At 38.0% G+C, this 27972-nt stretch overlaps 4 protein-coding genes and 1 non-coding gene across 6 annotated transcripts; 2 read left to right on the forward strand and 3 right to left on the reverse strand.

The window, feature by feature from the left end:
• Window positions 1-1889: 1889 nt before the first annotated feature.
• LOC144650801 (uncharacterized) lies at window positions 1890-27767 on the reverse strand. Its single transcript, XM_078510546.1, has 10 exons — window positions 27018-27767; window positions 21055-21195; window positions 18802-18954; window positions 18292-18382; window positions 16926-17164; window positions 15682-15828; window positions 7323-7413; window positions 6677-6897; window positions 5265-5333; window positions 1890-3712 (listed from the first exon to the last, which is right to left on the reverse strand). Exons 1-10 carry the CDS (start codon window positions 27643-27645, stop codon window positions 3318-3320), a joined length of 2175 nt encoding a protein of 724 aa, XP_078366672.1. The 5' UTR covers window positions 27646-27767; the 3' UTR covers window positions 1890-3317.
• Window positions 7861-11993, forward strand: LOC144648008 (uncharacterized). Its single transcript, XM_078507663.1, has 9 exons — window positions 7861-8292; window positions 8391-8591; window positions 8849-9020; window positions 9133-9334; window positions 9594-9951; window positions 10203-10400; window positions 10725-10911; window positions 11158-11406; window positions 11800-11993. The coding sequence occupies exons 1-9, from the start codon at window positions 7918-7920 to the stop codon at window positions 11991-11993; spliced, it is 2136 nt and encodes a 711-aa protein (XP_078363789.1). The 5' UTR covers window positions 7861-7917.
• LOC144650808 (uncharacterized) lies at window positions 10651-15196 on the reverse strand. 2 transcript variants are annotated; one of them, XR_013570202.1, is made up of 4 exons: window positions 14836-15196; window positions 14490-14744; window positions 12615-13991; window positions 10651-11051 (listed from the first exon to the last, which is right to left on the reverse strand). XR_013570202.1 is itself a non-coding variant. In XM_078510563.1 (3 exons), exons 1-3 carry the CDS (start codon window positions 15117-15119, stop codon window positions 13832-13834), a joined length of 699 nt encoding a protein of 232 aa, XP_078366689.1. In that variant the 5' UTR covers window positions 15120-15196; the 3' UTR covers window positions 10651-13831. The 2 variants fall into 2 exon arrangements, 1 of the variants encoding a protein (XP_078366689.1); XM_078510563.1 differs by having other exon boundaries at window positions 10651-13991.
• Window positions 12009-13142, forward strand: LOC144648009 (uncharacterized). Its single transcript, XM_078507665.1, has 4 exons — window positions 12009-12030; window positions 12137-12322; window positions 12595-12792; window positions 13012-13142. The coding sequence occupies exons 1-4, from the start codon at window positions 12009-12011 to the stop codon at window positions 13140-13142; spliced, it is 537 nt and encodes a 178-aa protein (XP_078363791.1).
• Window positions 20512-20585, reverse strand: Trnat-agu (transfer RNA threonine (anticodon AGU)). The gene has a single exon. It is a non-coding gene; the product is annotated as a tRNA-Thr (tRNA).
• Window positions 27768-27972: the final 205 nt, after the last annotated feature.

A 27972-nucleotide genomic window follows, 5' to 3' on the forward strand; every position in this document is an offset into this window, starting at 1 on the left:
TGATTGTAAAAATTTAAATGGATATTGAAGCATGTTAACGTTTGAAGATATTTATTTTATTTGTTACAGTTCTACAACAAAGATATTAGTTTAAAAAAGAAATGTTTGGATCATCACTTTGTTTAAGAGGAAATTTATTATGAGAATTTATTATGGATCTATTTATTGTGCTGTCAGAATTGGCACTCAAGACGATTTTTGTAACAAAATAAAGTTGCTGTTACAGTTCAGTTACCTGTGTGTTTTCTGATGTGATGATGTGTCGAGATTTTAATTATTCAGCGTTGCAAGTTGCGAACAAAAATTGCGCGCGTGTCACACCTGCAATTTGCAATGTTTTTTAGTTGCCATCATTGCGTTGCATTTTGCAGGAAAAATTGCGTTGTGTAATATGGCCTTAAAGGGCGCGCGGAAAAGAAAGTTCAGGGACCGGACTTGGGAACCTCGTGCCGTAGAGGCCAATTGCTGGTAATCAGATTCTAAACATGCGAAATTGAGGCAGCAAATTCCAGCTTGAGTGATGATAGTATCTTTAGGTTTTCCTTGAGAATAAGATTCCCATCTCATAGTGTTGGCTACTAGAATTTTCAATCGGTTCTAAGACAAGTACAAACACGAAATATGCCTGCTCCTATGTCTTATGATTTGTTTTGAAAACCACTGTTTTCGTTGACTCATTAAGTGATGAAAATGGATTTTTCTGAGTTTTGTCAGAAGAGTGCCACGCTACTCAGACCTCCCTACTGAAGGTGTAAACTTAGACCTCTATCCCAGACCCTACACCTTATTTTGTTGTGAATTTCGGTTGCCTTCGTGAGTGCCTGTGAAACAGAACTTTATACACGTTTCTCCCAGTTCAATAGACTACGAGCAGTCCCTATTTTTTCGCAGAGTCCGTCGAGCTTGAAGCGAAAAACATTACGCGTCTGGGCTTCTCGCCTCGCCCCGCGCGTAATTTTTTTTCGCTTCAAGCTCGACGGACTCTTGGAAAAAAATTCGCTTCAAGCTCGACGGACTCTGCGAAAAAATAGGGACTGCTCGTAGTCTACCAGTTCAATAAAGACAAAAACTCGGGCCAACAAATTGAAGCGTGTCTGTTACTATTGTTTAAAAATGATTAAAGGCTCCATCTACTTCTCATAATTCGATCTAAAAGGACTGGGTGGTTGGAAGAGGTACCAAATTCCTATACTAACTCCAATAAGTACCTGCCAGAAAGATATAGGTGGTCTTTGGCCAGGACAGTTCCTATTTGGCCGTTGTTAACTTACACGAGGTAGATTATATAGTACAATTCGCTCAATTCATGAAACAGACATGTTATTTAAGGGCTATTACATTTTGCGTTATTACATATGCGTTAGAAAATTTATTACATTTTGCGTTAAAAAGTTATTACATTTTGCGTTAACAACTTTATTATATTTTGCGTCAATTTTATTACATTTTGCGTTAGTATTACATTTTGTGGCGATTGTTATTACATTTTGCGTTAGTATTACATTTTGCGGCGTAACAGTGTCAAATGAGGCAATTAACTGTTACTGATAAAAAATTATCAGTAACATCCCGATGTATGTAAGCATTGGTGGCAGAGTTTTTATGTTATGCAAAATCGTATATACGTATCGTCAGCGCAGCTTTTTTTCTTTTGTACTGAAAGTTTTGGCATTGCATCTTCGACTAAGCACCACAGTACCGGGAGTGGGGGAGGCAGGCAGGGAGGGTAGGGAAGGAGGCATGTAGGTAGGGATAGACGGAGGCAGGAAGTACGGAGGGAGGCAGGCAGGTATGGAGGCAGGGAGGGGGTTCAAAATTGAACAATCAGATTTTTGATACTTTTGTTTAATCTTCACTAATATGACATTTTCAATGTTTTTTTGTAAAAAAAAAAAAAAACGACAGAGAAGTTAAAAACAAAAAAATTAAATAAGAATTCCTTGTCTAAAACAAAACCTACACATATTCATAATCTACATAATATATTGTATATAGCTTTATGTTGTTTAGCCACCAAAGGTGCAAAAAAAGATAATTTATTCGATAAGAATTACATTTTCACTAATTTCCAGAGTAGTGATGCTCTGATTTTTGAAGTAAACGTTTTTTTAACTTCCTTGAAAAAACTCTACTTTCACATTACTCTTGAAAACATCTGATCATATCTGTGCAAAAAACGGATTACATTTTCACTATTTTCCAGAGTGCTGCTTTTCTCACTTCGGTACCGGGGGTCCCTGATCTCTCTGTTTGGTAAGCATAAATTTGCAATAAATTGTCATAACATCTGTGCCACTGACACTCGGTAGCTGTGACAAATTTGAGAGGAGCATGTTGAAAATTGCACAAGAAAATTATTTCCTTTTGGAAAACATCAAATTTACGAGGTTTGTATGGCCCTGTGGCAAGGGTTGCAACCCAGTAATACCTCGAATGTCTGTAAATGTTGCACTTTTGAATGCATTTTTATAGCTATTTTTTAAAGCAAGCTTTCACACTTTTTCTTTAACACTTGACTACATTTTGTACGCCCTACCCTGGGTTATGACAATAATGTGTTTGTTCACATCTATGTAATTTTTAAATGGAAGTGAACCGTGACATCAGCAAAACTCGACCCACTACACAAAGCCTGTGAGACACATCATAGAATTCAATATGCATCGTACTTTCTGAAATAAAATGCCAGCTTTGATGATTCTTATAAATCGAGTGCGCAGCATTTATCTTTCAGTCTCAGTGACAGCGAACAAAAAGCGAGATAAACTAATAATAAAGCCAGAATTCGAGCCAGGTTACGAGCTAGGATAACCGGAGTGCTATTCAGGCTAACCAGAGTGCTATTCAGGCTAACCAGAGTGCTATTCAGGCTAACCGGAGTGCTATTCAGGCTAACCAGAGTGCTATTCAGGCTAACCAGAGTGCTATTCAGGCTAACCGGAGTGCTATTCAGGCTAACCAGAGTGCTATTCAGGCTAACCGGAGTGCTATTCAGGCTAACCGGAGTGCTATTCAGGCTAACCAGAGTGCTATTCAGGCTAACCGGAGTGCTAGTTAGGAAAACCAGAGTGCTAGTCAGGCTAACCGAACACTTTTTAGGCTATTAAACCGGAGCGCTAGTTAGACTTACCGAATCCTGGCTCGAATCCTGGCTCAGATCCTGGCTTACATTCTGGCTCGGATCCTGGTTTGAAGTTTAGGTATCCTCACAAAAAGCTTGAATTTTTGATTTGTCACCAAAGTGATCTGCCTAACTAACTATAATGATAACAATCACTTCGAGTTTTTAAAAAATACATGCATGTAACGGTTTGTTACTAGCAAAGGGAGCCACACTTTGAACAGTTGCAGCACTGCTTCTTAACCCAAGCAGTTATTTCCTTAACAACATCTAACCGGTCCACCTCCTTTCTTGATAACAATTTGTTAAGGTAATCCAGTGTAACATTATTGCAGTGTTTCAGCAACTCCTCAACAGGACTTGGTTTGGTCTCCAAATACCAAATGTATTTCATGTCTTTTCCCAATGCCCCTGCTAACGAACGATAATCCCCGCCAAGCTCTCTCTTGGGGTCCAGATTTATCTTGAGAACACTGGTTAACAATCCCTGAAATGATTTCAGACTATGCACCTCTTGATCCCAGAGGCATTTGCTTTGTTCAAATTGGCTCCTTTCTATAGAAATGTCCTTTACTCCAGACGGATCAGTTTCTACAAAAGAAAACAAAATTTGTATTAACCAAGGTCAACCAAGGGTCATTCCACAGTAATTAAGTTGGATAAAAAAAATAAAAATCGTCAATTCAGTGTTGTTAATGCATAAAGTATCTTATTCTGATCAATTACCGTTCATAATGATAATAGCTGTTGCGGAGGGGAATGATATTATTATATGTTATAATTATGGATGGTAAAAAATAAAAGTAATTTTGCACAGTTTGTGGCTCACATGGCAAAAACTTGGCAAATCTCACAAACATAAAAACGTCTAAAATTCGATATTGGAAGATAATAGACCAGGCCCTTCAATTAACTTTATCATTGCCCAAAGTCGATATTTGTATCAGTGTGACCCAGGGTTCTGTTGTGGGAAAAAGTCTCCTTTGAGAAAGATGTAAGATGTTAGAAACATCATTTTCTATCAAAATTACAAAATAATACAGCATTTCAGTATCTTACAGGTGCATATATATATATGCATGTATTTGTACTCATTTAATGACTTTTGGAATGGCAAAGACCCGTGTTGAATTCAATATAATTATGGCTTCCTTGCTGAGTTGTTCAGTACAGTTCTAAGAAAATGTAATTTGTGTTGGTCCTGATTAACATAAATTAATATTTTGCCGCCACGTATCAGAAAACTGGGGCGAGAGTAGTGCGTGAGGCCTCACGGTTAGGCGGTTTGAAAAGTGTCCATTGAGAAAGTTGTGACATTCTACGGTCAGCCTTCCTCGGCTTCACACTACGTTGTTTAGATTATTTCATCTGTTTATTTATTTGTTATTTTGCTTCTTTTGCAAAATTGTTGTAAACCTTAAAACCCCAAATAAAAGGTGGCGCCATAGCATTGGTTGGGGGTACACGGTCCCTATGTTTCCCATAGCGGGCTTTTTATGGTTTACGTGTCCGGCTGTGTTGCATGTAAGCTAACAGTTATATCTTCTAATTATGACTCCTGTATTTTATTGATGTGTCAATAAATGCTCATCTTGGTCTTGGCTGACCTATGCGCCCATGCCTTATAGCGGTGTCGTGTGTTTGATTGTGTAGTGAAGGCAAAATTGTCTTTTAACTGCAAAAGAATGATTGACTGATTTGATTGACTAACAGCCCTTTAATCACATTGAGCGCAAGAGACTTACAATACAATAAAATAAACTAGTAAAATCATAGATTATAGAGGAGTGCGTTCGAGTCAATTGTGTGTGCCTCAAATCCGCCCGCTTTACCCGATTGTTGACCTACACAATTCGCTTTGCATGTGTCAAAATCACATATGATGGAATGGCACAATAGCCGCCGAGATAAAGAGCAATTCGATACATTTACAGTATGGCACAATTGCCTCTAAGCAACTCAGTAGATCTCTTTTGTGGCCCAATTGCTGCTGAAATAAACAACTCGGTAAATTTATTTTTAGCGCAATAGTGCAATGAACTAAAAAATAGTAAAATGTAGCAATTCGTAGGCAAGCTTTAGAAATTATAAAATATTTTTCTTCAATTAATATTGTTTAATAGTCCTTTTAAAGTAATTTTACCTTGTATTCCCATAAGTGATAGTGGTCCTGAAAGATCTGTAACACATGGTGGTGTAGTAGTTATGTTGTCTGTAATATTTTTATACAAAATAACAGAAATTAGAAAACATAGTGGAGGTTTGGGGCTGGTCACTAGAAAACATTAAAAAAAAAAAACGAGCAAAACAATAACTACATGTGCGGTTAGTAATGGATTTAATGAACTGTTTGATGAAAAACTGTTATAGTCTTATAAGGGTTACAGTCAACTCTCTCTTAAGGGACACCTCTATAAGATGGACACCTCCATAAGACGGACACCTCCATAAGACGGACACCTGGTGATGGTCCATGCCGTTTTTCAGTCATTTTACTGTAACCAAACTCCCTATAAGATGGACACCTTTCTAAGACAGACAACGGACACTTTGAAATCACTAACGGACACTTGAGAAATGTTTTTACCATGTTTCATAATTTAGTAAAAATACTTCCAAACTTCGTATCGACCTAAAGCAAAGTTAGTCAGCACCCTAAGGATACGTGTATACAAAGCTTACTAACCACAAACAGTGACGCTTTAACCGATTATTTCTCTAGCTGCTTACACGTATGAAAACTAAAGAGGTTATTTTTCTACTTACAGTATTACAGTTTGTAGAAGTTCTCAATTTTTGCCTTAACAAGCAAATACGGTCCTTTTATTATGTTAGTCTTGTTGCAGTTAGCAAAGGTTTGTTGCATTGTGCAAAGGTTTAGCTTTATTATCTCGGAATTACTGGTACCATGTTTCCTCCATGGTCCCGAAGGTGTATACTGATCAGTACTGTTCAACTAATATATTAAAATGGTATTAAATGTTAATTATTCCATGAGCGCACATTGGATGTGAGACGGTAGATAGCCAACTCGGTGCTACTTGCCTCGTTAGCTACACCCAAAGGATAGCAATATTTGAGCTGCCTGGCTGTTTTCGCTGATGCGTGCAACTACGTAATCTATACCATATGCATCTTTGTGGTCCATGGTATATTATACACATAAATGTCTGGTCCCGAAAAAAACAGTTAGCTTTGTTCTCCGGAGAGCCTGGGGTATGAGGAACAAGTGGCTCTGGAAACACATGATTTGATTGGCTAGTTTTTTAACAAGGAGAGTTTACATCTAGCCAATCAAATCAACCGTAATAAAATCACTTACAACAAAGGGACTTTAAAACGGGTGATTTGATTTGCTAAATTTAAAGTTCCTTTGTTAATCAAACAATGGGTTCCCAGAGCCAACTCAGCTGGCTGTGAGGGAAAAGCGGGTCTGAGGACGGGAATGATTCCTTGGTGCCCATAAAACTATTAAAATTAATAATGTACAACAACCTTCAAACAGTAAGAATGGAACTTTTTTGAAAAAATAATAAGTAACTAGAAGATGAGTACCTCCTCCAATTGTAACCATCAATACACTCGCTCCCTGGTAGCGTTTGTTTTGTGCTAGGCTCACCCATGAAGGCACTGTTGAGCCTGCAAAGCCTGCCAGGGCAAGTGAACTGCGAAATTCCAGTTTGATTGGTTCTCTAGCTCCCAGTCTCTTGAGAGCACTAATTGCAGCCAAGCCGTATGTTTCTGCTGAGTCTTGAACTGCGACCAGGACAATTTTACTAAATAGAGATAAAGTACAACATTTAGAGGACCAGCAGGTGCAATGTACACAGCTAAAAGTCGGATAAATAACAACTTCTTTCATTCAAAAAATTAGACAGTCTGGAGAGTAAAAACCAAACCATGTGTATTGTTTGTTTGCTTTCTGATTGGCAAAAAATGAAAAAAAGTTTAAATTTCATTTCTACTGTAGGCAGTTTGAAACATCAAATACAAGACAAAAAATTAAACATCACAAGTGATCAGGTTGTTAGAGGCATCATCATCATCATCATCATCATCATCATCATCATCATCATCATCATCATCATCATCATCATCATCATCACAGAGCTGACTGCTGCATTGCAAAAGTTTCAAACAACTGACAGCTCAATCATTATAAGGTGACCAGTGTCACTAAAATTAGTTGCACTGTACTTACTTGCCAGATATATGGTTGAGGTAGTTTGCTAGACTTGTTCCAGCTTTCTTAACACCATGAGTGTCAAATGCTCTAGCTTCCAAGAAAATTCCTGCCAAGTAACACGGAGGAAAAATGATTTAAAAGTTTCCATTCAGATAAGAAGAGCCAAGAATTGGATAAAAATATAATTGATTATGATGGATGTCACTGGCAGAATATTTCCATTTCTTTGTTCTCTTTTTTTAGCTTTCTTTTTTTTACCAAAGATGATTGTACCTATTCTTCATTTTCATGCTCTGTCTACTTGAACTTTGTCAAATAAATATATTAGGGATACTTTGGAATCGCTTAAAGTGCCTATCACCCTTATCCGGTTATATTATTTTTCGAAAGTCTATGTATGTTTTAAGCATTTTACGAAAAAATAAATCGTATTCTGTGTTTCTTCATTTTTTTATCAGCCGTGAAAAATCCTCATTTTAAGCCTATTTTCCGCCATATTTGACAAAGAAGGGAGCAATTGGGAGACTGGGTACTAACTTGCTTGTGACGTCGACCCGGTATCTCATTCACGATTCATCACTCGATTTACTGTAGTAAAACAAGGGAAAATATGCCGGGTAGATGTGTGGTAGGTGGTTGCTCCTCAGTTCCAGATGTTAAAAACGGTATAGTTCTACATGCTATACCGTTCTTAGGCGATGAAAGAGCTGAAGCTAAAAAAAGAAGAAAGAAATGGGTCGATTTTGTGAAGGAAAAGCGAGCCAAATGGAACCCGACTCCCAACTCTTCCATTTGCTCAAAGCACTTCACCGAAGATGCCTATATGCGTCGCTTCACCTTCGCAGACAGTTTGTCAAACAAACCGATCATGCCAAGGCTAAAACGGGACGATTTAGGTCCAACTGCATACCCAACTGTTCATGCCGAAGCAGTGGTAAAAAAGCCAGTTGTGAGTGAGAGTGCCAAACGTCGTCTTGAGCGAGCGGTAAGCAATGTTTCTGTCAATTGTTTTTAACTTCTCGATTCATTTGTACAGCCACTGAAATTTCCTAAAAAAATTAAGCAACTCTTTAATTTCTTTAGACGCTCAAGAATGCAAAAAGGCGCATGGAGAGTTTTACAACAACTCATGATCAGTCGGCAACTTCCACGTGTAGCGGCGAATTACCGGCAGTACAACCGGAAGAGCCAGAAGTCCTAGAAAGTCCAGAAGTGCTTGTTGACAACAGCTTCATAGCAGTCGAACAATGCGACGCAAATAGTGTGACTGAGTTTCATTATTCGGTAAGTAACTATGCAGTGTTTTAAGGCCAATCTGCCACTTTGCGCCCGTGTATTACAATCGGACGCCGAGAAATTCGCCTATGAGTACTTTCTAGGATTTATGCCGACTACTAGGGCATGCAATCAAGGTTGAGTATATCATTTTATACATGTAAGAGTTTGTGGATATTTCGTTTCAAACTTGTGTTTCACAGTCTGTTTTCTTACTTAGCGTACGCTTGTATAATAATATTAGTGTGTATTTTTTATACATATAGAATCAAGAACAATCAACAGTTACAGCTTCCATGCCAGAATGTGTTGAATGCAAGAAGTTGGACAAACGAAACCGGGTGCTGAAAAACCAGCTTATTACTGCAAAAACCAAACTAAACAACTGCAGACTGGAAATAAAGAAACTTAAGAAACAATTGGAGGAAAACAGACCAGGTATTTTTTTTTTTGTCATGTATTATTATTTTTCATCAATGCTGATTAAAAGTTTAAGCTTATGTGGAAAATAGCTACAATAGTATTCCTTTTACAATTTTTTATTAATCAGGAATAGATGTCCCACCTGAGAAAATTGTTGATGACAATGAACAACATAATGATGAAGAAAACGAACATGAGGACACTGAAAGTTTACCGGATGAAACAACAGAAGAAGAACCTGACTTTTCTTCTGATGGATACTATGAACCAGAAACTGACATGGACACTGCCTCGGAGCATGAAGAAGACCTGGATTCTGCAGGCGACAGGTGCATTTATTTGTTTTCTATTTTTGTTTTCCTTTCAACGATGGTTTTCAAAAATAAGTATACAATTCTAACTGTTTACCCAAGTGTATTATATTCAGCTTTCACACATTAAATACAATGTAGTTGGGAGAATGAAATCACCACCTCCCCCCTTTAATAGAATAAAAAAAAAACACATTGAGGTAAGGGATCATGAGTAAATTTTCGAAATATTCTGTTTTAAAAATGTCTGTTTTGTCACTTTTCCATCCCCTTGCAGAGTGAATATCAATGACACCAATCTGCGCAAGCAACCCAAATTTATAGTATTCCTGTCTCAGCTTCTTCTCCTCTTCAAGTTTTGCTATTCTTGCAAGTCAGATAATCCACTCGTAGAAACAAGGCAAGTTGGCACAATGGCTGTGGTTACCTCCACCTGTACAAACACGAGCTGCGGCAGAAAGGACACAGTTTGGAAAAGCCAGCCAAACATGCCTGGTACTAAGATACCTGCTGGAAATTTCCTTTTATGCATGGCAATCCTACTATCTGGCAGCTCGGCTTCAAAAGTATTGCAGCTGTTTCAGCACATGGGAGTAGCTTGTTTTTCCCTGAAGACATTCTTCAAGCACCAACGTGTAAGTTATTCATATAAAGATAATAGGATGCAATCCCAATGCAAATTTATCATCTCTGTCAATGTCTACTTTCAAGAAGTAACCACAGTATTGCCCCCACTGTCAGGCCTCCTAGATGAAATGGCCAAGGAGGGGATTTTCCATTTATTTAATTATTTTAGTGAAAGAGGATAATGTGAGTGATAGTATTGTGATGCAGATCGACAACTAGTTTTATAATCAAACCAGGAATTATTATTATCCAAATCCAGGAAAAACTGTTTCCAGCCGTGCACTTGTACTGGAAGTCATACCAGGAGAAACTTATCAACAAGTTAAAGGAGTTGGGTCAGCCACTGGTCATAGCCGGAGATGGACGCCACGACAGTATGGGGCATTGTGCTAAATTTGGTGCATACACCATATTTTGTTGCACTTTACCCCTCATCATTCACTTCTCCCTTGAGCAGGTAAACATGGATAAATTGTAATGACCCTTTGACTTTCGGACACAATATTTTTTAGCTGGTAAAGCTTGTTATATTTTCCTGGTGAGAAAACAATATTGCATGCCCAGGTTGCATGTTAGTTTTAAATCTGTTTTATAATAATGTTATATTCTGAATTTTTCTTCAATTTAACATTTTTTTTAAAAAAAAGCTTAATTTTTATTTTCCCCTACACCATAATTCAGGCAACCAAATAACAACAATAGGCAAAAAAAGTAATGTCAGTGATTTTATTGTATCAAGTAGATAAAACTTGTACATGAATGCATCCTTCTATATTTGTAGAGGAATGTAGCCGGAAATAGCCCAGCAATGGAGCTCCTTGGGTTCAAGAACTGCATGGGATATCTTCTAGGATGTGGTCTGATGATCAGCACCCTGATAACGGATAGACATGCATCTATCCGTAAATACATGCGAGAACAGCTAAAAAATATCAAGCACTACTTTGACCTCTGGCACATCAAGAAAAGTAAGAGTCATATTGTCAAGTTGATCATTATAAAATTCCCAAAGTATACTTTTAAATGCCTTTTTTTCTTGAAGCAAATGCTTGTGTCATCAGTTGTTGTCGCCTGGAAAATAATGTGAAGTTGACTTGGAGGTAAAACTCTGTAAGCAAAAATACATTTCATAACAACAATCACTGCAAAAAAGAAAAACAGTTAAAACAATTTTCATGTCATTAATCAATATATATATTTTATTTTTATTTTAGAGATCCACAAAGTTTTAACCAGCATTAGCAAGGAACGTGGCTGTGCCGCTTTAGTCAACTGGATCCGACCCTGTGAGAACCACTACTTCTGGAGTGCTACATCCACTTTATCTGGAAATGGCAATGTTATATATGCAAAATTCAAATCTTTCTTGAGTCACGTGATTAACAAGCATGACCATTTAGATGATCCACTTTATAACAAATGCAATCACGGTGAAATTAAAGACAGGACCTGGCTTGACAAAGGTAATAATTAGATAATTGTGTTCGTGTGAGACTGTAAAAAGTAATTCAGGTAACTGGACTTCAACTTTTGATGTATGTCTCAATAATAGAGCACATCTGATTATTCAGTTATAGGTTACCAACTGTTGCTTTAGATCTTGCAAATGGTGACAAATGATTAGAAATTTATTCTGCATATATCTGTTAAAATTTTATTTATCAATGTTCACTTAGACTTTTTAATGCACGTTTATGATATCATAAATGCTTGTTTTGTTATTTGAAAGTTTGGGAGATCATTTCATGCCTACATACAGCTGTTTTGATGTGTTAAATTAATGAATTCTTGAGTCCTGGGGGAAGTGGGAAAGCTTTTAAAAACTATTAATGAGGTATTGCTTTTTACTATCATAGATTCCCCAGTGTATGAAAAGATGTGCTCTGCTCTAAACAATGCTTTCTTGGTCAGTGGTATCAAACAGAGCTCTCCAGAGGCACAAACTAGCTGTTTGGAGGGTTTTCACTCAACTCTCAACCAGTTTGCGCCGAAGATGATAGCCTTCTCATATATAGGAATGTACTGCAGGTTGGTAATGGTGGTTCATTGATCAAGAACCTAAACTATGTCTACCTTTAGATTTGTCAGTAAAGGGAATTTATTATGTCATGCACTTGGTAGACCATGAAAAAATTCAAATTTAAACTTTGCCTTCCTGATAAACTTTTGTCATATATAATGTACATTTCATAGAGATTCTTGTCAAGCCATTTTTTTTTTCTTTTGAAAGGCACATCATCGCTGCTTTATATTTCAATCTAAACTTACTAAGAGAAGGTAAAAAGAATGCTGATGGGACGGAACAGGTGAAAGTAGTATGGCCGAAATTTAAAAATGGTGAGGCCACTGTGCGTGATGTGAAAGTGCAGCCCAACTATGGTAAGATTCACCTACTTATACTATAGGTTAAAATGATGGTGTTGTGTGTGACCATGGGCCACAATAGGTCCACCTAATAAAGCAGTGAGGGTAAAAATGACACTTGGAATGCAGAAAATTTGGACTTCAATAACAAAATTATTCAAATTAACCAAGATGCTTCTGCCTCAACTTGCGGCCCTGAACCCGCACCACTAGAATTCTGTAAGCTACTGTTTTCTCAGCTGTCTTCCTTGATCACTTTATTAACAGATAGCATGTCTCATTTGCAGATTATGTAGAAGATATATACCAGACGTATCTTGCTGCCCAGGAGAAAGACCACCTAAGGGTTGCTATGCAGGAACTGAGTGATATGAATCCCTCACCTATGAATACAATGTTGGAAAGGCAATCAAGGGATGAGGCTATAGCTAAGAGGACAGAACGAAAAGGAAAGAAAGTAAAAGACGTGCCCCCAACAACACCTGGTAATTTGAATTCAACACAATATTGTACATAGGAGAAAATTTTAAAATTATTTTAATAGTATTTCAGTTAAAAAAAAGTCTAATATCCTATTTGCATCTAATTTTTTCATGTCCACATGAGCCTGTCACACAATCTAAAGATATTGCACATGTGTTTAAATAAGGGATTTTTACCCAAGTGAGAGCTATGGCTAATGACGCCACCATTATTTGTTATAGTTGCAGAGACTGAGATCCAGCAGCAACAGACCACTAAAGGAAAGTCTCGCAACTGTCCAGCATGCAAGCAGCCCAGGAAAGGACACAAAAATGTGACCTGGTGTCCAAAAAATCAAACGAAACAAGTCTAAATCACACTCAATGGAATGTTAACTTTCAGAAATATCCATACCCACCCCATGGAAGGGTGTGTAGGCAGCTAAGCGAAGAGGTTGGGTTCAAACAAAAGAAAAGCAATCCAAACTTTAAAGCACTGTATGAAGCTAAATTAGATTTCCCAGAGGGGGGTAGGGGGAGGGGGATCATAGGGAAAGGAAAATCCCTTCTCTAGGGGGAGGGGTATGGATATTTTCTGGAACCATACATTGTGGCTGCAGTGAGACAACTGGGGATGTGTCAGCTACATGATTAGTTGATGTCACTAGATGCAATAAAAGTATTGTATTGTAAACTGTAGAATTTGCTTTGCCTGTCTATAAGTGTTCTCCGCATTAATGCCGGCCTCCCATGCATCAGGTACAGAGTAGAAAGGGAAAACAACAACAAAAAATATGTGCAAGACCAAATCACTGGCACTGGTTCAAAAAATGATCCACTTTCATTGTGTGGTTCCAGACTTGATATCCATGCCCTCCCCATGTTAGGCCATTCGCAATTTCAACGAGTTAGCAAAAGCTAGATGCAAAAAATGTCAAAGCTAAAAGCCAACACTTTTTTGAAATAATTATTCCAGAAAAGGTAGGGAATTAAAAGCAAAAAGCAGAAAGAGGCATGGATATTTTCTGGAACAACACATGACATTATGTTCAAAAGCTACTCATCATTCAGCATCTTCAGTTACAAATCCAGCATATGCTGATTCATCCGGAAATGTTTTCCTTATGGCATGGTAGCTGCATGCTGGCAAAGGTATCCGTCTTCCACCCAAGTGTCCATGGACAAGGCGAGTGAATTCTCGATACGCAATACCACGCAGAAACCTGTAATATTGGCACAAAACAGACGGTGTCAACAATAAAGAATCGCTTGTCTGCGTATTACAAAAAGTGTTTTCAATCTCAGATTTGTTTCTGTATACTATAAAATGTTTGAGATGGTAAAATTGCATGACATTGATACTGTTGAAAAACAAGGAGTATGTGGAATATTATTTTTTCCAGCTTTCAATTTAAAATAATAGATTGCTGTCGTAATTCCCATTTTACAATATTTTTTTTTGCGCAATTCAAGAAGGGAAATAGACAATGTTCACAGGTATAAAATATTGGTGCAGTGCTCTCGTATTAAAGCAGTGGCTTGAAAAGATCGTTCGCTCATTGTCAAGTGATAAAACTAGTAATCAAAAATGTTGCATGTCTACGTGAAGAACCAGACAAAATTAATTGCACTTGCAGTGCGGAAACATTCTTTGAATCGCTTTGGTGTAACATCTTTTCAAAAGCAAACGAAAAATTGAGACAGCAGATTAAATATTATACCTGTTTTCCGATCCAGTCTGGCGGTACTTCGTTTTTTCCTTTGTCTTGTACTTATCTGCGGCCAACCTCAAACTCCACCTCTGAAGACACACTTGGCTGAAGCCAGGATGCTCAGTCATACAGTTAGGCTTCGAGCCTACTTCTTCCAGTACAATGTCACTTGACAGGCAACTAACACACTCTTCTATCTCAAGGCAACACTGGAATTCATTCGGATTTTGTAGCAAATCCGAACTACATCTGCCACATTTGCACCTTTGAAGAAGATCAAGCGGTAAGTAAATATGAATGTACGATCGACGAAAAGTAACTTACATAACGCAGCGAACACTAAGATCTAACTTACCACGTATTTACGACTTGTTTTCCGTCAGAACGGTCTTGAAGCTTTCGTTCGAATTCAAGTTGTGTTTCTTGTTTCAACTTATACTCTGAAACCCACTCTTCGGATGCTATGGGCTCGTCTTCGTACGGCTTGTAAGTGTCCGGGTCGAGTTCCTTTTGCGTGGCGCCATCTTCTTCACCTAACGTCGCTTCCTCCACTTCAATATTCACGTAACCAGGGATAAAATTGATTTCCGAATCATCGGAGTCATAGCTCTTCTCAGAATTGGAGTCACTTTTAGACATTTTGGAAAAGATCGGCAGCTAAAATCCCGAAGCACACGCTCTGATTTGCTCTTTCTCGCTATTTGTTTGTTGTTTTGATATCGCCAAGATACCGGGTCGACGTCACAAATCTAACTAGTGCCAGTCTCCTAAAGGCGCGTTTTTGTCTTCGAAAACCGCGATTTCGATCGCGTTTTAAAAATCGGGAAAAACTTCAAATCCCATTTTGCTGCTTGTTTTTGCTTACATTTTACTTCTACTTTCGAAAAAAAATATAACTAGGTAAGGGTGATAGGCACTTTAAATAATATTTTTAAATGCAAAATGAAAGCTCTTTTAAATAATTAGTTTTTAATGTCTTAAACTCTACATGTGATTAGTTTTAGCAATTACTTTTTATAGACAATTTTTAGCATTACTAAAAAATAATAGTTTTATCAATAATTTTTATAGACAATTTTTTATATTTATTGCATTTTTTTTTTCATTGTCTCTGAAAAGCCCCCTTGGGGAGGTGACAATAAAAATTGTATAATTGTATTGCATTGAATTGTGTACTTCTGGAGTTAACAAGATCACCTACCTTGCTCAGTAAACACTGCTACATTAAAGCCTCTTTTGTAAAGAGAGTAATCTTGATTGTTCACTTTTATAGAAGCTTTTCCACACCCAGCAGTCTTTCCTGGATCATCACAGCCTTCACTACGGAGTTCAACATTCAGTAAAGAGGCTGCAGGGACAAATAGGCACTGAAAATTAGCTGCAGGTTCTGCTATATTTGCTAGGGTCATCACAAACAGCGAGGCATGCGATCCATTCTGGTTAGCCTGCATAGCACTTGCTTAGCCTTAAATGGCACTACAGATAGCCAATAAAATTATAGCACTCCCGTTAGCTAGCCTACAGTTAGCTCAGGTAGCAATGCGGTCAACCTTTTTATTTGGAGTAGGGATTTCTGCCTTGCATGCCTCGCTGCCTTGCCTCGCATGCCTCGCTGCCTTGCCTCGCACGCCTCGCTGCCTTGCACATTTGATACTGCAACTGCTCCTGCTATATTGCCACTGCGCAATATAGCTACTACGACTGCTATTGCTCCAGCCACTGCAGCTACCACTGTGACTGCTTCTGCTACTGCCTTTGGAGGTGTCACTGGTACTCCATATAAACCATTGATTTTTCAATTTCTCTGCTACTACAGGCCTTTTGCAATGCCGTGCGCAGTTAGACAGTCTCTTTTTATCAATTTAAATTTGACCTGTAACATATATTTGTGATTGATTTTCTCGGCATATTAGCATATGTTTGTTAGGGGCCTAGTCAGCCCCCATCAGCTCCAAGGGTAAATCAATTTGATTGATTAATTGATTGATTGATCGCTCAGTGACTGCCACTGCCACTGCTACTGCTAAGGTCACTACCACAGTTGCTATTGCTACTGCAAATTTTAACACAACGCTACTGCAACTTCTTCTGCCACTGCACCCCTTCTCTATTACTTCTTCTATTATTGCTAGTTCAAGTCTGCCACCGGGACTGCCACTACCAATGACACAGAAACTACACTGTGATTACTGCTATTTATGTACTGCTAACACCACTTAATTGCCACTGTTGCTACAACTGCAAATCTCTTTGCCACTGCTGTTGTCACACACACACTGCTACTGCCGATTGCTAAATGCTTAATTCCTAGCTTGTTACTAATAATAAATTATGTGCTGCAGCTGCTACTAATAGCACAGTGCTACTGCTGCTGCTACTTCTCCTTTAACTGGCACTGCAACTGCTGCTTCTACTGATAAAAGCCACAAGAAATGATTTTCTTACAGGGTTGATGGTGGTGCATGAGTGGAATCCGCAGAAAGATTTCACTGGGTCCTTCATATCTTTTTTGCTGTTCTTGTGCAATCCAAGAGGGCTTGTTTGGTTGCGAATAACCAACAAGAGCAAATGAACCACGAAAATCTCTCAGAATAGGATCCCTCGCACCTAGTCTCTTGAGAGCATTGAAAGCTGATGACACATGATCCGCCCCATCGTCTTGAATGGCGACCAGAACAATTTTACTATAAGTAGAGAAAGTTTGTTACTAAAGAGTTCATATAACATTTTATTAAAAACCAAGCAAATGTTGCTTTATATGAAATATTATTTCCTCAATCAACAAACTATGAAATGCCTTGCCAGTTACTTGCAAGACAAAGTTGCTTAATTCTGTTCTGTCCTTTTCCCTAGATTTTGTTCACCCAGGTGTAAATTAAACAACAATAATTATGCCAATCCTGTCCTGTGGCAAGAAGAAAGTTCAATACTTAACGTGCTACTATGATCAAATATTCACTCCTTGCTTTTTTGGTGTTCCATAAAGAAGTTAACAAAAGATTCAAAGTAGCGTTTTCCATTTTCAAATATTTATAATTTTAGTTCCGGATATGCAAATTAGGGGAATGATGACATCATCTACTCAACCCAATTTTATTTCAAGTACAAAATGTGAGTTTTCTTCTTTTTTTCAGAGAGAAATGAAACTTGGCACGCTTAATAGTTCTATAGGTGACACACCCACATAATATATAATAAAATTATGTTACCATGGCAACTCACTCATTTCCAGTCCCCACCAATTTATTTTTTAAATTTTAATTTTTTTTAGTTCGGAAAAAAGAAAACCAAACAAGACATCTGTCTTATCCATTCATATGCTTGCCAGATCACGCATGTAAAGCATAAATATTAGGAAATACAAGAAATGATGCCAGAATTGGCCAGAAAAGCCGTTAGTTTTAGGGGGATCTGAAACCTAGTATGGTGCCATGGTAACCAAATATTTGTTACGTCCATGTTGTGAAACACAACTAGCAAAATATTACTGCAAAGAATCAAAAACTTCTGAAACAAATTGGCAGAGAAATCACTTTTTCCATATTTGATCCGAATTTGGTTGAGTCTATGACGTCATTACTTTGCTAATTTGCAAATTTTAAAAACTTGAATATCTAAAAAAAAAAAGAGATATCGGAAAACAGTAAACAGCATTTTTCTTCTCATGTAAATTACTTGATACTAATCAAAAACGGCCACGAAGGAGGCGGTACAAATTTCATTATGGTAGCACTTTAATGTTGACTAGTAATCAGCATAATCACTAATCAACAACAACAGCATAACTAGTTCTTTCACAGCTGGTACTTACTCTCCACTTATTCCATTTAGATAGTCTCTCAAACCAATGCCAGCAGAAGAAGCGTAATAAGTGTCAAAGCATTTTGACCCAAGCACATCGCCTGTACCCAAAAGATGTCAAAGCATCACAGTCAGACCAACCCTCTATCTGTTCTAACTTTAAAGAACCTAAATGGCAGGTAGTTTTTTGAGTCTTAAAAATGCAAGTGTTTGATCTCAGATTACAACCCTTATGATTTTGATGCAGTGTTTCACTAGGCATCCAGATTCATTGACCTGACCCAAATGATCATCATTTATAGGCTGTTGACTTCATGAATAATTGATGAGTATGAGATCTATTACCCACGGTAATAGATATCAACATCAATGAAAAAATCGTGTGAATTTGAAAACAGAGATTTGGCCATCTGTCAAGAAAAAACAGTGAATTGCAATTCTAAAGATGGCTTTGATGACTTAATTCAAAAATCTCTCTGCATGCACTAGCATGAGAACAGGTCAGAACACTGTTATCTACCTGTTTTAGCGTCCACAATGACAACATTATGCCCCCTGCCATGAGGTGAGTAATCCTGTCCATTCACCTTGATGTAAGCAGTACCACTTGTCCCAGATATTACTCCTCGATCATCGTGACCTTCGCTTCGAATGTGAATATCCAGAAAGGAAACTACAAGAAAAGAAGAAAATATTTTCCCATTATCAGTAACTCAGGAAAATTTCTCCAACTTTATGATACTTTCTGAAAACTTTTTCTCGTAATTATAAAATAGTTTAATTGTTGTGTCTTAAATAACAGCTAGCTTATTTTAATGGTTAACGAAACTGTGTTACGGATTTTAGCCAAATTTAGGCATGAGCAATTAAAATGACCATCAAATTCATTGAAATAAAAAAATAACCTCTTAAAACAGTAAAGGGACATTTTAATAACACAGTAAACACAAAAGAACGTAAGGATGGCCAAAAGTGACAAAGATTGAAACGGATTGCCATATGAGTTTTTGAAATATTGTTGGGCTGAACAGTTTTCAAAGTTAACTCTTTTGCTTTAAACTTTAAATTTTAACGCCCAGGAGACAAATTTGGTTTCATCGAAGCTATGGTTTTGGCATTAAGATCTGAAGTAATTCCTTTGCAAACATTAGGGTTCATAGAGAGCATTTGGCAAAACTATTAAATATTTCACTCAGCCGTGACACAGTCCGGCCCTTTAAATTAATGGTTTTATCATTTCATGCAATTATATTGTACTCTCTAGTTTAAAACTACACATTATTTTGATGACTGTAAAAACTATAAAAAATTACTTTGGTCTGTTTTTGAAAAGAAAAGTATATAATATAAAACGCTCTCCCCCACACTCATGATGACAAACGGTGTAATGTATGAAATGAATATATGTAATTCATCTATTTGTACCGCGGATATACATTTTAAGCAAATGAAAGATCATCGCAGTAATGTACTCAACTTAAGCAGTAAGCCTGAAAAAAATTCAGGCTCAGGGTTGGAAACTAAAATTTCGGAGCACTCGCCATCTGGGCGAGTGACCTTCAAATTGCACTCACCCAGATCAGTTTTCACTCGCCCAGGATCCTAAAGAGAAAATTTAGCCCCCCTCCGCCCACTTATAAAATGTACAACTTAAATTTTTAATCATGTTCTATCACGCTTTGCTACCGTGGTGGTCGATCGCGATTCAGACTGAAATTTATTTCTTCGACGAAAAATCGACAAAAATTGACCTTACTCCACGATAAAAACATGAGCACACTTACTTCAAAAGTTGAAATGCAGTTTTATTTGATACGTATTCCTAAATTCCTGTAGTTTGTGTTGAAACTGTACAGAAACAGAGGCGGGAAAATAGCCATCTTGCCTTGTTTCGCGGCTCGGTGGATGAGTCAGTTTATTTATGACCAGAGGTATTACTTTCTACAAGCACGTCCATCATGTAATAATCACCAAACGGAAGCCATTTTTGACTGTTTACGAACGCAAACACAGCCTTGTCTGCCTTGTTGGAGATTTCAAAATGTTGGAAAGCTATCGGCTTGTAGATAGTGTAGATTATTTTAAAGTGGAAAGTAAAAGGTAACCCTTATTTTGAATAATTTATTGAAAATCATACTCGCCAAAACGGGCGAGTGATCTGTGATTTGTACTCGCCCGACTGTTTTCACACTCGCCTGGGCGAGTGGGCGAGCGCTAATTTCCAACCCTGAGGCTTGAACGGGAATCGAACCCATGACCTCTGCGATACTAGTGCAGCGCTCTAACCAACTGAGCTATCAAGCCAACTGGGAGCTGGTCACTTGTGCGTTTGTACGTAATATACCCGTGGATGGAGAAGATATGAAATGAATATATGAAATTACTTCAGGTTACTATGAACTGGTCATAAACTAGCTGTTCTAGGTTGAAAGCTTATTAAACTGCAAATTAAAATGTTTTTGTGCTATGTACAGGGTTCGTATGGCTCATGGAAAATCTGGAAGGTCCAGAAATTTTATTGTCAGTGGCACTTTCCAGGACTGTAAAGTCCTTGAAAAAGACTATGTGTCCTGGAAAGTTCTGGAAGTCTGTTAAACCCAATTAATAACTGAATTTTCAAAACTAACATTATAAGAAATGTAGACAGTAAGGAGAAATAATATTGAGATCTTGGAAGTGAAAGGATTAATGTGAATCAATCTGACTCCTTGAAAAGTCCTGGGAAAGTACTGGAAAATTGTTTGTGAAAAAAGGGTACGAACCCTGCATGTACCTTGTAAAGAATTATTTCCAGGAGCAGTGTTCAATAGTTCCTCATGTGGCAGAGGGGCTGATGGTCTAGCTGACTCAGGTGGAATCCATGGTGAGTCTGTTACATCCCTTGCTGCTTCATCTGTATATCCAGCTGTAAGTTCTGTTAATTAAAATTACATGCATTGGATATTGTGTTGTTCCAGAAAAAAAAACATACCCCTCCCAAGGAAGGTTTTTCGGTGAGTTTGTTCTTTTACTGAACCAGGGGGGGCTGGCAGTGAGGTCTGGGACGAGTTTCGATGATCGCCCCAGTTAAGAAATATGGCCGAGTGGGACTAAGTACCGGTTTAATTGAAAACAAAGATGGCGGAAGTCAATGGCGGACGGTCGTTTGCGAAGGTTCATAAACGTTTCGAGAACTGTTTCCACGTTCGAACATCCAGGGGTTCGTTTAAGCACTTTTTATCTAAATTTCGATTTTTAAGAAGTATCACAGGTGAAATTTACGCCGCAAACCAGCAAACGGGACCACCACTGCGTTTTTACATCCCAGTGAAGACAACGAAATCTCACAGCAGAATATTTTTAGTAATTGTTTCATACACTGGATAAGCTGAACGATCTTTATTTCTGGACTAGACGCCATGACGGTAAGGGTAGCCATTTTCAGACAGTTTTTTTTTCTGTAAGACTTAGATCAAACCGTAGTTGACGTAGTTGTTATTAAGAAAGTGCAGAAGGTTTGATATGACTCGTTTTGTTTTATTTCCCAATTAAGCCTCAGAGCCTAGTTAGAATTTGAATATAAGAATATAATATCTAGAGTAACATGGAACTGAAATACAGTTTATCGAAATAAAATATATCAAAATTTAATTGGCCTACCAGTATTTTTTATTTTATGTTTTGCACCAGTTGTTTTTCATGTTCAATTAGTGTTGTAAGATTAAGTAGTAATGTTTGCAACAGTTTTCTTTATTTAAACTTTTGAACTGAGCATGTCTTCATGATAATGGCGCTCACTGAGAAAGCTGGTGGGGTAACCTTGCATTTAGACTTTGCCTATCACACCTGTGGGGTGAGAATTGAAACTTGCAGGAGGCTGGTTGGTTGTAGAATGCTCCAGTCATGATCAGTCACCTAAAACTTAGTGACCACGGTTTGCTGTATTTCCTGATGAAACTTGAAACTTGAGTTCTGAGGGGGCTTAAAATGTTTTTAGCAATGCATAATCTTGAAATGCTTTTACAAATAAAACAATTATACCATGGTGGAGTTTGCAAAGGATCTGCTCCTCAAATGTACATGTGTGTACTCTGGTAGAGAAATAACTGAGACACTGCATGGGATCTGACACTTTTAAAAATCCTATTGAGAGTTACTTAACCTGTTGATTCTTAACTGCCCTACCTGTCCAAAGAAAAAATCAATTTCTACTCGCATCCAGTTGAATAATCTTCCTGCTGACCAGGAAAAAGTTTCAGATGTAAATGTAAAAAAAATATGTAAAATTAAAGTTGTTTACAGTGGTCATGCCCTTAACTTCAAGGGAAACAAAAATTTTAAATGAACATAACAGTTACAAATTCCAACTAGCAGGAGGCAAACCAGTTCTCTATCTACAAAGCATGACCAAGGATTTGATCTCAGGACAACCGAGAACAAATTCAGCTTGTTGCTGGGTAGAGGATTTTGACCTGGGATCTTAGAATTACATCACCAGTACCCAAAACCACTTGGCTACACTGTCTCCTGAAAGTAGTGATAGATGATAGATGAGAATTTTTAGGGTGGGGGAAAACAGTATTGCAATAATAATATTGTAGAATTTTTTTATTACCGGCAAGGGGTGCATCCCCATGAGTAGCTCATTTGGAGATGTGAAATAAACCCTGGGAGACAAAATTACCCGGTAAGTATGGTAGGTCAACGTACTTGTTTGCAACAGACATTCCATTGTTGATGGGCAAAGTTATCATTTTTCCAGTGCTGAAGTGTTTCCAGTACATAAGACAAGCATTTACTTTACCACCTTTAAATGCTGTAATTAAATTGTGATCCCTCTGACCCTGTTCAACCAAAGTATTTACCCAAAACATAATTAACGGTTTCTGTATGTGTCAGCAAGGCACTTCAGATTGCACAGTTTAGGTAATTGAAGCCATACCCTCTGCAATTATTATTATTTTTTACATTTAAATTAAAGTGAAGAAATTTATTCTTGTTGGATTTCTTTGCCTTGTTGACTTCAGCTTGATCTTGTACCGGCAAAGGAAAAAAAGGAAAATCGAAATTTAATATCTCTTTAAGATTACCTTAGAAAACGTTAATTTGTTCTCCTGTGGGCCCATTCGCATGGACATGATGGAAAATGCTTTAAAATTCGATTTTCAACCGAAAGCAACTCGGCACTTTATATGCAATATTCGGTTCTAGAAGTAAATGCTACTATAAACGTTCAATCAGAAGATGAATTTCTAAAAATAACTTCTATGTTTTATACGCAAACTACATGTGTAAGCTTGGATAAAGACACAGAACTTGAGACAGGTACTGTATAAAAGGTGTAAACTTTAATAAAGCTTAGCAGGTCAACCCTACTTGATAGGGGCAGTCGTGAAACACTTCGACGCCAATAAAGGACACTGTTACTAAATTTTCTGTTAAGTGAAGGAGAATCGCGGTCGAAATAATTTCTTTTGCTGTGCAGGCGTGAAGATGAGATAACACTCGACTGGGAAAATCTCAGCCCATGCAGTATACACAGAAACTTGTCCCGAAACATGTCACTCGCTCCTTGCTCATTTAAATTTTTTACTGCTCTACTAACCTAAAACAGAGCTGATCCTTCATTACACTAGTCTTGATTGTCTCAGAACTGCCACAAAAAATTATAACGGGAAGTAAACGGCAATAACCAACAGCGAATTCGTTTTCTACAGTCAACTCGACACGCGACGCCATGTTGTTTCCTTTTTTGCCAAGGCATTGTGCGCATGCTCCGTACGGTTCTCGAATGATTGACAGATTTCTTAACTGGGGCGATCATCGAAAGCGGAAAAGCGGTAAGATCAAAGATAGCTGCCAGCCCCCCTGTACTGAACCTTTTTTTTTCATCTTAGCTATATGTTCATTAAAAACTAGTTTACACAATATCATAACTTTTTAAATTTTTCGGAAAATTGGTAAATAAATAGTCGCTAAATCTTGCTCTGAAAAAATCGCTTAAATTAGTAGCCGCTAAAAATAGTAACCTTAAGGTAGATTTTTAACCAAACTTCGCCTACTGGATTTTTACTTTAAGGGAACTTAAATTTTGAAATAAAAAAGGGGGGGTCACCAGATTCGTTTAGGAGCGGGAAGACCTTGTATATTTTACATAATTCCTTTAAAATTCCTCTGCGAGTACTAGCAAAGTACACATTTTTAGCGATAATTTATTTTTCAAACACAAGAATTGATCTGTTTTCATTTTACAGAAAGAATTTTAACGCTCACCCAAAATATGAGAAAAAATTGATAGGTCACCAGACTCGTTTACGAGAAAGCGACAATTTACTGCTCTCACGGACTAAGCCACATAGAAAAAAAGCCGCCATTTACTTTATGCGTGCGCGCTAATTACACATAAAATTCTGCGCAGTAAGGATGCGCAATGCAATACTGGGCAATGACCTTAAGGTCAATTAACGTAAAGCCCCATACTGTCCTTTAAACATTTTGGCTATTCAATAACACTCTATGGAGTGGGTATGGAAATTTTCTGGAACTGCACATTACTTTTTACAATAATGTACATGACTTGTATGGATTAATTCAGCATGGCAAATTAATTGATCATGATTTAGTGAATATTATCAATGATTTCTTTTTGGAAGTTGGAACATTTTGCTGACCTCCAGTCCATGACCACAGACTACCCTAATTGGCTACTATATGGACCGTCAGTGAACTTAAGTCCCTTAATGGACTACATGTACCCTTACATTTATGACAACCCTACATTAAATGGTGTAAGGGCCTGTTTACATGGAGTAAGGGTGCCCCGGCTAACCGAGTTACCAGGCTAGAAGGGATGAAACATAGCCGCCATTACATGCAGAGTTCACAGCCCTTCAACCTGAGTTAACGTGTCATTGAAGGGTGGGAAAACCATGTAGATCCAAAGGATTAAAGAAAAATATGACTATTTACTGAATAATCAAGGCTAGCCGTCTTCAAACCTATTTCACTTTTGATGTGCAAGCTCTTAGAAATTGATTTATTGCATCCATTTTTGAGGGAATTCAATTGTAATTCAACAGTCTAAAATTGAAACAAAAATTTGTTGTTTCGTGAAATAGGATAATCATTCCAATGAAAATTTCGAATTAATTAGCTGCTGCTCAAACAAATATTTTCCAACCTACACATAGAACTAAGTTGATCTAATTTTGGTCAAATAGCATTTTATGCCAAATGTCAACTTCAAATTAATTTTTTCGATGTTTTTGCTTGTTTACAAGCTAAAATGGTAGAATAGGGGTTAGTGGTCAAAATTTGGAACCACATATTTGTAAACTCTCAAGGGACTTTTTTAATTTCTCAAGGGACTGTTTTAATTTCTCAAGGGATTACTTTCCGCTGTGGGTGATCACTTGCGATTTCGTGGAAAAAACGTGACTTGTCACATTTACAAACGTTATATAACAATTTTAAAAGTGCCATGTCAGCTTTCTTATCTCAACGCACGTGTGTCTGAAAGGCGATCTATAAAAAGCGTCGCACAAACAATGGATTGCGTAACTAAAACACGAATAAATAATCACTAGCACTTACATCGCGTTGAGAGCAATGTTGCATGAATTGGCTTTACAACATGCCATCGTACCTACGCAGTTCGAGTGGAATTTCAGTCAAAGACAGCAAAATTCTTTCGTATTTCATCTTCAAATATAATTCGAAAGCATTCACTGTATATGTGGCTTTTGTTTAATCCTGGGTCTTGATATCCGACCCTCGCAGAGCCTAGACAAAACGCAGCTTGAGTGTAACGATTTGTTTACGACGCAATTATATGCGCAATGTTTTCTCCGACAGTAGTCGGAAATATCCGTATTTTTTTTCGTGCTTTTTCATGGAGCAATCGTAACGATACGGCCTTGAACACATTGAACGGCGGTCTACCTATAACAATTCAAATATAGCGTCGCAAAAACAAAACGTCGAACGCATATTTTGCTGTTTCATTTGCTAATTTTGCTGCCGTAATCGACTGCCTCGAAAGGTCCTTGCAGTTTTAAAGTATAGAACTGTCAGATCTCGCTGAAATTTGCACTGTTTATTTGTTTAATGTTAAGGAATATGTGTATAAATACCCGGCGCGAACGAGCCATTTTGGACAAAATTATATGGCTGCATTTCCTCCGCGAAGATAGGAAATTGTTAAATTAAACTACAAAGAAACTGTAATGATAAGTTTGAAGAACAATGCACAGGATAAACCTTCGACTCATACTTCATGCAAAAACGTCGATATCTCGAAGAGACTTTGATTAATTTAAGAACACGTGCGAGACTAATCCTGGTAAGCCTGGATAGTCCGGGCATAACCGTTTACATGGCAAAAAGCTATCTCCCCTAAAAGGGTGCCTGGACAAGTAGATCGAGTGCCCCAGAAAGGGAGGTTTCCCATCTAGCATGTAAATGCTTCAATGTGTTTCCTTAAGAAATATATGAAAAGTTTGATCGGCCAGGGTAGCCCTGTCAGCTGGGTAACTCCAATAGCCGGGGCACCCAGCTTCCCTGTAAACAGGCCCTAAGTAGTATTTTACGTACCAGTCATATTCAAGGGCCAATCACATTCAAGTGCAAAATTTTCAAAAGTGCCCTCCCACTCCCCATGAAAGGCACGATTCTGACAGGTACCTCCCCAGTCACTTTTCCCCCAATTCAGATTCACATTGCTTTAGAATTCATTTCCTTATGACTGGCCATTCATACCTTCAATATCTGCCAATGATCTTTCTGTGAAGAACATCAAACAAAGGTCTCCACCTGAATTACAATCCACAACCCCTATCACGCAGCGATCGTCATCTTCAGTGGAAACCACAGGAGATCCTCTGTAAGCACTGGCGACAAGTTCTCCCTTAGGATCAACTTCCGTTAAGACATGACTCTTCTCTTCGTCATTGAATTTCCATGTCATAGTTGTAAAGGAGTTTCCAAAGAACGTGTACGACAGGCATCTAGAGTTGGCGAGTCGCTCTTCTGCTTCACGGAGCTTGCTTACGCTAACCAATTTCAGGAAATGCTTCGGGTTTGTTTGAAGCGGAATAAAGCAGAACCGTTCCGCGTTACGAGGCTGAAAGGTTTCTTTTACGAGATGCCTTTCTTCGTGATCAGGGTATTTAGGACAGAATCGTTTAGATCTGAGATTGCCTTGAGTGGAAGTACCGCCATGTTGAACAACCTTCTGTGAAGTCACCAAAACAGCCCGAGATGATCCTTCTGTTTTGACTGCACATGCTGTTCCTTTTCTCATTGGAAGTGAGTGCGGACCTTTAGAAACATCTATCGAGTAAATCGACTTTCTCAAATTCTTCTCTTCGTTGTTTTGAGCCGCCATCGCGGCACTCTTTTCCCGGAAATCCAACAACTGGAGAATTTTGGCAGCCAAGACACTGCATGGGAACGAGGTTGGGCTCTCTCTCTTTCTCCCGAACGAGGTTAGAGAGACGGTAAGGCTGGCCATGAGAGGTAGAGGGCGACCTTGGAAGTCGGACGGGACGACGATCACGAGCTATCATGCCCTCCCGGCCTGAAATTATGAAATAATGCCCTGGTTTTCGGGAACAACAGAAGCGATGTTTCCTTTGGAATAATTAGCGACATTTCTCTGGAATAATGTATTTTTTTCTTGACTGGAATCAGAAGGGAATGACTGTTAATTCGA

This window comes from Oculina patagonica, chromosome 4 (assembly GCF_052425735.1).
Source record: "Oculina patagonica isolate OP01 chromosome 4, crgOcupat, whole genome shotgun sequence".
Lineage (NCBI taxonomy): Eukaryota > Metazoa > Cnidaria > Anthozoa > Scleractinia > Oculinidae > Oculina > Oculina patagonica.